Below are 11,617 nucleotides of genomic sequence, written 5' to 3' on the forward strand. Positions count from 1 at the left end.
ATCAGTGGGCCTTTTTGATTGACTGATCTGTCTATAAGCAGTCCTGGATTCTCCAAGGACAGGCAACTCCACTGAAATGGGTAGGAAAGAAAAACCGTGCCAGGGGATGTCACAGGCAGTGTGCAGCTAGTCTGGGCCTGCTACTTCACCATCAAGCTGAAGACAAGGACTCTCCGTCTTTAGACAGCCAGAATATGACGAGCCGCATTAAGAAATTGGAGCAAAACTAACTGCGCTCATTTGAAACCTGTAAACGGTTTTCAATGCTACACAAGTTCATCATTAAGGGCCTGCTTTAGCAAGGTGGAGGGGGAATTCCAGTTGGATGGAGGACATTGTTATAAGGTGGAGTGAGATTTTTCATTGGCAAAGGGGAACCTTGGAGAATGCGTCTCGGAGGGGGGGGGTTCACGCACAGTAACACCGTTTGGGACAAACGAGCCACTCAGTGTGCAACCAAGTGCCAGACAATTTTGTATAAAATCTAAACTTCTTGCTTTTACTGCAAGCTCACTCTTTTTGTAGACCTTTCACCTTTTGTTTGAGAATAACCAGTTCTTGGTTCATATAGAAAAAAATTAGCAGTGGCTTAGCTCGGCTATGCCAGGATATACGTAGTGTGAGCTAATGTTCAGGTGGTTATTCTTTGGCTTCCTGGTTCTTTAGGATTAGCTGATTATCATGCTTACTGCTGCTAAAACAATTTCCAATCCAATCCAGTCCAGTTGCAGTGGTGGTGGCTCCGGCGTGCCAGCTGTGCACCGTGAGACGTCACTGCTATTCGCGCATTCGCAGCACGGTTCTCCAGGAGCCACGCGAAACTGCTCAACCTCGGCCAGTGTAGCTCATGCTACAATAACTAAATTAAAGCGGACGTTTCCCTTGCCTGTTTCCTTTTAACATTTTCTATGTCGCCAAAGAGGCTTAACAAAGGGCCAAAATGGAGCCCCATCGGCTACGCCCTCGTCCCAACCGCTGCCTTTATGCGCTGCCACCTGGTTGAGGGTGTAGAAAGCAGTTGTACCAAAGGGGCGGTCATATAAGTTGACCGCCAAATGGGAGTGTAGCTGATCGCACCAGTAATTTTGGACATTCGCCACTGGCTGTCCAAACTATACACGTGCTGGCAGCAGGGGCAATAGCTTTCGCATTTGCCGACATCTTCCGAAATAACTTAATAATTCTGGGGTTTAACGCAGCGAAGCTGTGTCTGAGCTCTAAGGCATGCTTTAGCAGAGGGCTCCGGATTATATTTGAACACCTGTGGATATTTTACAAGTGGTGAAATGTCAACACACAGGCATTTTTGCTTTTCGCCTCCATCTGAATAGCAGTCATAACGGCTGGGATTGAACCCGCATCCTTGGTCCCAGCCACACAGCACCTTAGCCACTGCACCACCGCGGCGGGTTCACATCTTGGGAAAGCTTTTGTACACCAGTGTGACGCATTTCACTGAAATCAAAACTAAAAGCCAGCTGTCAGCGTTGTAAAAGAAGTTGTCTTCCTACCACTTACTAGTGACCTTTAGCCGGTAAGCATCGTTAAACAATCTTGTAAAACAAGTTGCTGCACTAGATGAGGGACTACGACACAAAGTAGACACACAGTGTGTCTCCTTTGTGTGGCAGTCCCTTGTCTAGTGCAGCGCTTTCAAACTTTGTCATTATTGGCGAACCGTCAACTTGCCTGGTGTAAAACAAACTGCGATGTGCCCGTACACTCTGTACAGACAATTAACAAGCGAAGCTGTAACGTGCGGCCATTGTTTTACGTATGGCGCGTGGCCTACTACCGATTCTGACGCAGCGTGTGGCCGGTGCTTGCCATTTCCACGTCGACGCTGCCCTGCCCGCACCGTCGCTGCCCCTGCCTGCCATTGTCGCCGGAGCTGTGCTTCACACAGTAGCTCGCTGCACGTGCACTCTGCTAAAAGAGACTCTTTTTTGATCCCTCCAATGCGCCGTTTACACATACCGGTGTCAGTGGATGTGAACGCATGGGCAGCTACGTCATCTATAAACACAGCCAATTGCTTTCCCTTTGCTTATAACTCCTCTCTGATGTTTTTTCTTGCACATCAGGTTGTCCCGGATGAGTTTCGTGCATATACATGCCACAAAACTTTCTTTTTGGCTGGCCTAACTATAGCTTTTAACTAACTATTTGGCTTAACTATAGGTGGTATTCACTGAAAAGTTTAGCTGTCAATTTCTTCGCTTGGCAACACCAGAAATGGGCACGGACATGGCGCAGCTTGTCACTGCGCCCGCGCGCCGCAGAAAAAAAAAAAAACGGCGCGGGTCGTCTGCTACGTTTTATCCAGATTCTCAACGGTGGGGTCAACAGAGATCTTATTAATCGCACTCACATTGGAGTCGAGGCACTAATTTTGTTCAGTGGGTATACAGTTTGGGATGTCCAACACAGATCATGTGCTTAGCACGGACAAGTACCGCCATCCCGCAAAGCCCGACATAACCAGTGGCGGTGCACTCACATGGTTGTCTGCATGTGTGCCTCCCAGTGAATACAACCTATACAAAAAGAAGTTTGCTAGGCACAGTGCCTAAAAGGCAACAAAAGTGGCGGCCTTACGAGAGAGTGTCCCCCCCCTTCCCCCTCTTTGCAGGATGGTGGTGCGCATGGCCAGCGGAGGGGGGGAAGAAGCGGAAGCGGTGCTGGTGCCCTTTGCCCACCAGGTGGGCGGCCACACGCGCATGCTGCTGCTGGACCCGGCCACCCTGTGCAAGCCGCTCATCCCCCGCGAGCTACACTTCTATTTACACGTTCCCCGCGACATGCGACCCTTCGTGCCGGCCTACAAGGGGGTCGTCCAGGTGCACCACGATGAGGAGGGAGTCGACGAACCGCCCACCAAGTCTTCACACTCGTCCGAGCAGCTCAGGTGGGTTGGCTGGCGTCCACGGAGTAAGATCAAGACAGGAGGGCAAGTTACGCTTCCTAGGACAGTCAGATGTCACAAGTGCTTAGCCTAGCTTTAGATAGCGGCATTTGTCGTGACTGCCGCGGTCGGCATTCCACTACGCAGCCCCAGAATGAATTGTGGCTGCTATCATTTCATCCATCAGGTACCACTAGCCTCTCCTTCACCATTGTAGCTGCAAAGGTTTTTATAGTAAAACCTTGTTAAACCGTGCCCGCATAAGCCGCAGTTTCTTGTTTTACACAGTTAAGCTGAATCCCCTACTCGGTTTCCCTTTAACCTAATGCATTCGGATAAACCGTAGAGCCGTTAGTACGTACTTTCTTTGCGTCCCCGTCAGGTACAGTTTAGCAAGGTTTCACTGTAATCCGCGTTGGTTTTTATTGGGACCTTATCTGGTCGCTCGCCCACACTTGCCAAAATGGGCCGTTTTGCCTCTTTGCTTCGTGGTGGCGCCATGGTTTCATACTAATACATACTAGGGGGAGATGTGTCACTGCAATCATCGCATGCCATCGTGCGAGCTGCAATAGCAGCTGGCAGCGTTCCTCTCACACTTGGTCTGGCTTGCTGCATGGCTCCTTTCCACCACAGACCCAAAATTAACAGAAGGGTAGTGTTTTTTTTTCCGCCTTGTTTGAAGCTTCTAAATAATCCCTGACAAATAAACCTTTAGGAGCTCCACTTTGTTAGTGACAAAACAACTTTAAATGATCATTTAACAGTGATGTTGTGGTTTTTTCAGCCACAGACAGCTTCTGAGCTTTTTTGCAAGCCGAGCCAAGTTGCGGCAGAACGCTTCTCCTTAAAATATATGCCGGTACATTGGCTGAAATGCCGCTCCCTGAGGCACTGGCACCAGATTTCCCTCTAGTGTATGTTAATACGAAACTCTATGGGTGGTGTATCTCGCTGCGAGTTGCTACCTCACCCTCGTGGTGCCCCCTCGTACTGACTGTGGCACGTGACTGTTGTTCCAGGGTGCAAATCTGCAGCTGCAACGAAGAGCGTCTGCTGGACCCACCGGCCTCATGGAGTGGCAGCCAGTGTATCCTTGTTGTTGTTGGTGCCGTTTGGTGGGCACATTGTGCCGACTGGAGGTAACCTGTTGCCAGCAGGTCGGAAAAAGTGGCAAGTGCAAAGAAACATGGTAAAAACAGCACAGATAAAGACAGGGCGCAAAGGAAGAAAGACACAAAACTAGCGCTTGCGGCTGCTAGCTTAGACTGACCGTACACTGCTGTGAACCAGAGTTACTCGATATAGACCAGTTTCAAAACTACCCATAGGCAATTGGCACCCTGTCCGCAATTGGCACCCTGCATTAGGGGCAGACAGGGGCAAGCATGGGTGGGTTTACTAGCCTTCCATCTGTTGAGAGAAAGTGAAAGCAATGCTCAAGCGATTGTGGCTGCTGTCTTAAAATAAAATAAACCCGTAAAAGAAGAAAGTAGACATTATTAATTGAAACTTATAGTTGCCTGACTTAGAAAGGAAGCTTTATTATATTGCGGTTTGTTATTGAAAATAAATGTTTAGGAAAGTTCAATCTTTGGCCCCTTGATGCCATGCCAGTACACTTGCCCCTTCAATGAAGCAGAGTTGCTGGCACGGCTCTCGTGTGTATTGAAGAACTCTGGAATTTGCTTTTGTTGCGAAGAATTGCACCCGCGGGGCGGGTGCGACGGCGTGCCTCCTGGTGCGTTTTCCTTAGCGTGCAACTGGGCAGACCTGCTGCTGCTGGAGAACGTGGTGTCACACTTCCGGCGGCCGTGTATTTTGGACCTGAAGATGGGCACGAGGCAGCACGGGGACGACGCCTCCGAGGAGAAGCGGCATCGACAGATGGCCAAGTGCGCCGCCAGCACCTCTGCCTCCCTCGGCGTGCGCATCTGTGGCATGCAGGTGGGCCAGCAAGAGTGTTCGCGCTGGCGAAAGCGGCTTTCTCACGCAGCTAGGAAATGATGGCTTCGCTCACTTCGAAAGAACTAGCCTTTGGTGACTCACCCAGCCGGATTCCAGCCGTGAAAGATGTCTTTGTTAACTGAAAAAAAATCCGAGGAATATTAAAAACTTTCAAATTTCGTCACGCCGCAGTGGCAGGAATGATTAGTAATGTAACGAGCAGGTATGTGCCAGCCTGCAATTAGTAGCGCCAGAATGTGGTATCCACTAAGGAGTGCCAAGCTGAGGAGTTGCACCCCTCACAATCACAACACGTTTGCAAAAGGGGTGCGATTGTGAGAGGTGCAAATGTGGGCATGTGCCCACCTGACATTAGCCCTAACGTTGTGCTTGAACCCTTTGCCTACCGAGTATTTTTGCGAAATAGGTATGATTTCAAAAATAGCTTTTTTTATTTGCCTAGGCTAGGGGAAACTCCATTAAGTGCCAAGGAACCCCCCCTCGCCATTTTTCACTCCATTCACGCTACATTCACGTGCAATAAATTCAAAAGGAAGCAAGCTTGGTACACGTAAATGTCGACTTTACGCGAGCGCATACGCTAGCGGCACCTATCTCCAAACAGGAGAAATGCGCATGGGGGTAATATCAGGCCGAGATTCAAGTGCAATATAGTTTAACCACACGGCCTGTTTTCTGAGTCTGGCTGGCTACAAGCTGCTGGCAGGATTTGTTACTCAGCTCGCGCCTTTCTGTTATGCACTGAGATGTGCTTACTGACAGTCGGGCATGAGTAATGGAGGTTCCTTAGATCGATCGCACCTCGGGTTCACCATCTAAGTTACTTGGCGAGTGCGGAACGAGGAAAAATTTATCAGTGGCTCGCGGAACCCGAAGGGGGGGGTCTGCAGAACCTGTAGGTTCCGCAAAACCCACTTTGATAAACCATGGCCTAGGCGATTCTATGTATCTTGAAACAAACGGGGAAAAAAAATTGTAAAGGGCACTTTATTACTACGATACATGAAAAATATTTTTTTTTAAATGCGAAGAGAACATTAGGTCTACTGCACAGCACCATGGAGAGTTCCCGAGTCTCTGGATCTCTCGGCGCAAAAAATGTCTCTTAGAAATTTTGAAAAACAAAGCACAGTGACACAAGAGGCACATGCTTCTGGCAGGGATCAGATTTATAGATGGAAGACTTGGTATGGTAAATTTCGAAGCACAAAATAGTGCAGTGCACTACTTCGCAGTCATCACACGCGGTGCACGGACTGTGGAGATAGGCGTTAGGAAAATTGTTCTTTGTGACCAATACAGAGAAATTTCAGTTTTTTTAACTATCCCCTGAAGAATAATTATCACCAGAAACACATCCAGTTCTTCCAGCATCAACTCCTTCCAAGTCGCTTAGCTCAAGTTGTGCCGAGCGAGGAACTGTTCAGTGTAGCAGTCGGTTGTGCGGACAATCAAACCAGCTATTTTATTGGTTGTAAATGTTGCGCTGCTGATGGAGGCGAACGGCCGCTTTTCTGATGGAGGCGAAAAGCAAAAATGCCTGTGTGTGCGAGATTTCGGCGCACGTTAAAGATCTCCAGGTGGTCAAAATTAATCCGAAGCCCTCCACTATGGCACGCCTCATCGCCCGCGTTGCGTCGGCACGTTAAACCCTACAATCAATCAATCAATCATTGGTTATAAACAATTCGAGATACCGTGCACTATTTCCGCCCCTGCCACAGGCACATTTATGCCTGGCTTGGCAGTGAAAACAAATCCTGGAGGTGGCGATTTGTTTACATCTATCGGCGTCCGAATCCGATGATTCTGCGATGTGCTGCTCTGTTTCGTCACTTCCACTTTCGAATGAGAATTGAAGTTCTTAACTATCTGAGTCCAAAAAGGCTTCCGCACACGTTTTCTTCTTTTTTCCGGAGCACCGAGAGTGCCGCTACGTGCGCACAGAGGAGGACGCCATTTTTAAATCCCTGTTGCCAGCATCGAAGATTTTCTCAGCCAAAATGCATACCTTGAGAGCTTTGAGCGCGTTTTTAAAAATTTTACAGCGCCATCTATTGAAGTCAATTTAATCTAAACAAAATACTTCAAGGTAACGTGAACGAGTCTTCGATGGGAGCGGTACATCCTGTATGGACGAGCTCAGCTAGTCTACGGTAGGCAAAGGGTTAATCTGGAATGTCGTCGACCAGCACCCACAGCTTCACGTGCAATAAGTTTGACATTGCTTGGCACATCATAAGTGTTGTTGTTATAGCTAAGTAACATCAATCCTAGATATAGGTCCAACAAGGATGATTGGCAAAGCCTCTTGGTTACATAATGGAGAGAAGGAAAAAGTGCTATGAGAAACTAGTGATGACGACACTGATGACACCTTCATCAATGCATTCGCATTCAGTACATCATAAGGAGGAGTGCTCAGGTGTTCTAATTTTTTCTCCCCGTGCAGGTGTACCAGTCGGGCAGCTTTGTGTGCCGAGACAAGTACTACGGCCGACGGCTGGACGATCGGGGCCTGCGCCACTGCCTGCAGCAGTTCTTCTACGACGGCTACCAGCTGCGCACGGACCTTGTCGCGCTCGTCACGCAGCGCATGCTGGCACTCCGCCGGGCCATCGAGCGCCAGAACTCGTTCCGCTTCTATTCCTCCTCACTGCTCGTCATCTACGAGGGCCGCGGCGGCAGCAGCCGCGACAAGAGCCAGCGGCGCCGCCGCCACCACTCAGGGGCGACAGCGGGGGCCTCGCCTGAGTCGGACGACGAAGATGACGACTCCGACGACGATGACGACGAGCGGTCCCGAGCATCGCCACCGCCCCCCCGCGTGGACGTGCGCATGATCGACTTTGCGCACACGACTCATGAGGGCTATGAGGGGGACACCACGCGGCACCGAGGCCCCGACGCGGGCTACCTTCTCGGGCTGGACAACTTGGTACGGCTGCTCGGAGAGGTGGAGGCTATGGACTCCTAAGTCGTCCAAGCGCTTGGACGGATGCTCGGACGTGCGGCGGGTGAGACGAGTCCGTGGATTTGTGAACCTGTGGTGAACACTTGTGAAGTGATTTGTTTGGTGGTGACGGGATGAGTGACAGTTGTGCCGGTTGGGCACGGAACTCTGTTTACGTGTGAAAGAAAGCAGAAACTCGGCATAGGGACAAGCCGGTCATCACTGCCAGAGGAGAGGGCATCTCATGTGGTTGTCAAGGTTGGACACAATGTGACTTTACTCTTTTTTCTTTTTTTTCTCGGTGTAGTGCTGCAATGTTGCATTAATAACCTCTGTTGTCGTTTTGTGGTTTTGGTGTGCTCCCTGCTGTGTGGTGCACCCCGTTCTGGCCAGCTAGATGTGTTCTTATAATTGTTGTGAAGGCAGCCAATCGACTCGTTTATTGCAGTCCTGGGAAGGTCCATTGAAAGTGGGCAAGGAAGGCAAGCTGTAAGTCTTCTGCAAAGGTATGCCCCGTGAGAGCGTAGCGTTGCTTTCACAGTCACTCATCGAACGTGCCGACAAACTGCGTGACCGACAATGCTGCCCAGGACTGGCCCAAAACGCCTGTCCCCTTCGTTCACTTATTCGGGGCTTCCAGTGTGTGGAAAAGGAGCGACTGCAGCACCAGGCCAAGCTTGGTACCTTTGTCACCGAGGCAAGAATCTTTTTCCCGCGGCTAGATGCGTTCACGGGCTGCCCGTATGTTTAATGTTTGTGTGGTGGTTACTTTCTCCCTGTGGTTGTATGTTTCATTTGTTGTTGTTGTTGGTGGCGTGTTGTGTTCCGGTTTCGTGCTCGCTTAAACAAGCAATAGACACAGCAGTGCGGGAACGACTTCGTCGCAACGGTGAACTCTGGCCTGGACAGGAAGTGAGCGACTGTTCTTTTCTGGACGGGAGTGGCCGACGTTTCGCCTGCTGTATTTGTACAGCCAGTGGCTGGTGTGCTGTGGTGGGACACTATGCATAGCTTGCACCAAGGTTGCTGTACTATAATATATTTAAACACTGAATAGGATATGTTCAAATAAAGCTCCTTCAGTATTTTACTAGCACTCGTTACTGGCAGCCCTGCACAGAAACTGCTGCCTTTGAACACACTGACATTCGTTGCGGAGGAATGTACTGTCAGGGTATTTCATTTGTGTTTATCCCGAAAGCTTGTGTAGGTGCTTGAGAGTCTGCCTCTGATACACTTTCATTGTTTTGTTGGTTGTCGACCTGCTGTTTTGCTGCAACCAAGGAGCCTCGACAAAAGTTGCAGTTGCCCACAGTATGCTCAGAACGTGTCCCGCTCATCATCTATCTCTATTGCGCTGGTTCTGCTATGGTCACTTGAGTGATAAGAACTTCTGGCTAGCGGATTTTCACCAAACTCCCGTGGCCACTTGGTCAGCAGGGCCATTGGAAATGTGTTGCATAACAAATGAAACGCAGGTAAGGAATGGAAACATGTAGTCCCTTTTCTGTTTCATAGTAGTTGCACTGGGCAGTTGGTGTCGCTTAGCCCACGTGAAAGGGTCTATGTAAGGGCCAAGGTTTTGTGTTGACTTTTGCCATTGGCAACAGAAACAGTGCCTATTTTTGGGCTTACCTTAGCTTAAATTTGGCAAAGCTTTTTGCCCTGGTTGTATTTCGTATCACCGTTGGAATGCACCGGGGTCTTTCTTGCTTGTTTTTGTCTTTAGGGCACAAAGTGTTAATTTGCCGAGTTGCAAGGTGATAGCATTGCCTTCGTTCGGACTTCTTCTAAAGCATAAGCTGTCTAGCCCTCAACCCTGCATGCTGCAAGCTGACAAATATATAAATATATATATATATATATATAATGAAGCTATTCAGAAACTATGCTCTAACACAAAAGTTAAGGCTTGGCTTGGGCTTTGGATCTTGACCGTTGACATGGCTTCCTAGTTTGGCGTCTTCCAAAGCCATTGGAAACAACTACATCTGTAGCGTTCATCTAACAGCATGTGATTCTGTGTTGGTGATATTGACGTTTTTTTTTTCCTTTTTGGAATGTGCAAGGATTGAAGTTGTGTCCTGCGTGCAGTTTAGCTGTTAATATCTGGGTAGCCGTAAGATGTGCTTTGTGTGTGGTAAGAGCATGAAGACCAAGTAAAGCGGGAGCTTGTTTAGCTGGTTTGAGTCGTTCCGTTGTGAAGAAATGAAAAACTGCGAAGGACTCGGATGGGACTTCAAGTGAAGGCACTGTATCCTAATCTAGAAGTATGTGGTAGCTACATGGAAGGCTCCGCAGATAGCAACCTGGTCCTGTGCCTCGCATTGAGGCTAACAGATTGGAGAAGAAAAAATTATGCACACATTTCTGTATGCATCGTTGGGCTATTATTGAAGAAATGGCTACAATTGCATAATCAGATGGCTACAAAAATGTACAGGTATCGTCATAAGTAATTGGAACAAGGATTTGGGAATATCACAAAGTATTTGTCTGGCTGTCTTCATGACAGCCGTTACCGGTTTACAGCAAGCTTTTTCTATTAGGGAGAACTCCTTTAAATTCACACCAATTCAGCCAGGCAGTTTCCGGAAGAAATTTCTGCAAGTTTACGAGACCGTGTTCCAGTTACTTTTGACGGCACCTGTACGTCGTCTACCCCACAAATGTTTGGATCTTCCACTAGCTCAATGGGCGTTAACGACGCAAGGGTTGCATTTTGTAGTGTGTTTCCTCTCGTTTTGTGACAGTTGTTTGCTTTAGATGCTATGCGATGGCTCGCTCCATTAATGGTCCTCTCCACGTTGCAAGCATTGCCACAATGAGTGCTTACTACATGCAACTGTGGATTATAATTTGTTGCAGACATCACAAGCGTTGGCAAAAATGGTCTGCGAGGCGAGATGATGTGGCGTTTGGAGTGTCAGCAGTGCAGGCAGACGATATTTTCTTCTGTAATGGCACCACTTCTGGTATCACTGCTTGCATGTCAAATTCTTAGGCAATCCAAAGCATGACTGGTGTGTAATCATTGTAATCATACCATGATTTGTATCGGCGATGAATTGGAAGGTGCATGTTGATCGTCTGTCCGATGAAGTGATCTCATGTTCACGCGCGTCTCTAGAAACCAGCATTTATATTTTCTTCGGCGGCCCGTGCAATAAATATTTCTGCCAAGGTTGACTCAATGTCCTCATGAGTTTCTCCTTTCTCCAGAACCTGCGTGTCAAGCATAGCCTAGCAAAGTTGCGCAGTCAGTGGCCAGCACCATTACACAGAAAGGAAAGGTTAGTTAGTAGCCGCCTAGCTTTTGCAGTGACGAGCTGTTTCAGAACACGATTTTGTGCACACGCTGTCGTGTAAAATTGTTGATTGAATCGGCGAAAACCTTGTGCATACAGCACGTTTCTCTTTTTTAAGCAGCAGCAGAGACTGTGTTGCATGTCTGTGCACCTGGGTAAAATAGCACCGCAACAGGAGAAACTGTAAAGAAGGCCATACAGTCTTACTAAACCTGGATCCCAGAGAAGGCCAAGACCAACACGCTGTCTCTTACCGTAATCAACAGGGTACCATGCATGCAGTGACGAGTTAAAACGGCTATGTTGCTACCATTTATTTGGTTCCACTGCAACTTGCATTTTATCTGCTAGCATTTTTTACCTTCGTTAGGTGTGGGCAATGTAATATTTGACGGAACAACTCAATTAGAACAGGGAAATTCGTTGACATGGGCAGTCTTTGTCAACTTTTTTCTGGGCCACGATGGAAATGCACGCGTCGTA

The 11,617-nt window shown here is 48.5% G+C and overlaps 1 protein-coding gene across 3 annotated transcripts in view; it reads left to right on the plus strand.

The window, feature by feature from the left end:
- The window catches only part of LOC144168933 (inositol hexakisphosphate kinase 1-like), a 28,127-nt gene extending 19,211 nt beyond the window's left edge, over positions 1 to 8,916 (plus strand). For all 3 annotated transcript variants that reach the window (XM_077697929.1, XM_077697928.1, XM_077697927.1), the window contains 4 exons: positions 2,633 to 2,908; positions 3,928 to 3,995; positions 4,677 to 4,852; positions 7,326 to 8,916. In XM_077697929.1, coding sequence (XP_077554055.1) covers positions 2,634 to 2,908; positions 3,928 to 3,995; positions 4,677 to 4,852; positions 7,326 to 7,850 — 1,044 coding nt within the window. In that variant the 5' untranslated portion in view covers position 2,633 and the 3' untranslated portion in view covers positions 7,851 to 8,916. The remainder of the gene's footprint in view (positions 1 to 2,632; positions 2,909 to 3,927; positions 3,996 to 4,676; positions 4,853 to 7,325) is intronic.
- Positions 8,917 to 11,617: the final 2,701 nt, after the last annotated feature.

This window comes from Haemaphysalis longicornis, unplaced genomic scaffold (genome assembly GCF_048455015.1).
Source record: "Haemaphysalis longicornis isolate Haplotype H1 unplaced genomic scaffold, Haemaphysalis longicornis Haplotype H1 scaffold_2, whole genome shotgun sequence".
Taxonomy (NCBI): domain Eukaryota; kingdom Metazoa; phylum Arthropoda; class Arachnida; order Ixodida; family Ixodidae; genus Haemaphysalis; species Haemaphysalis longicornis.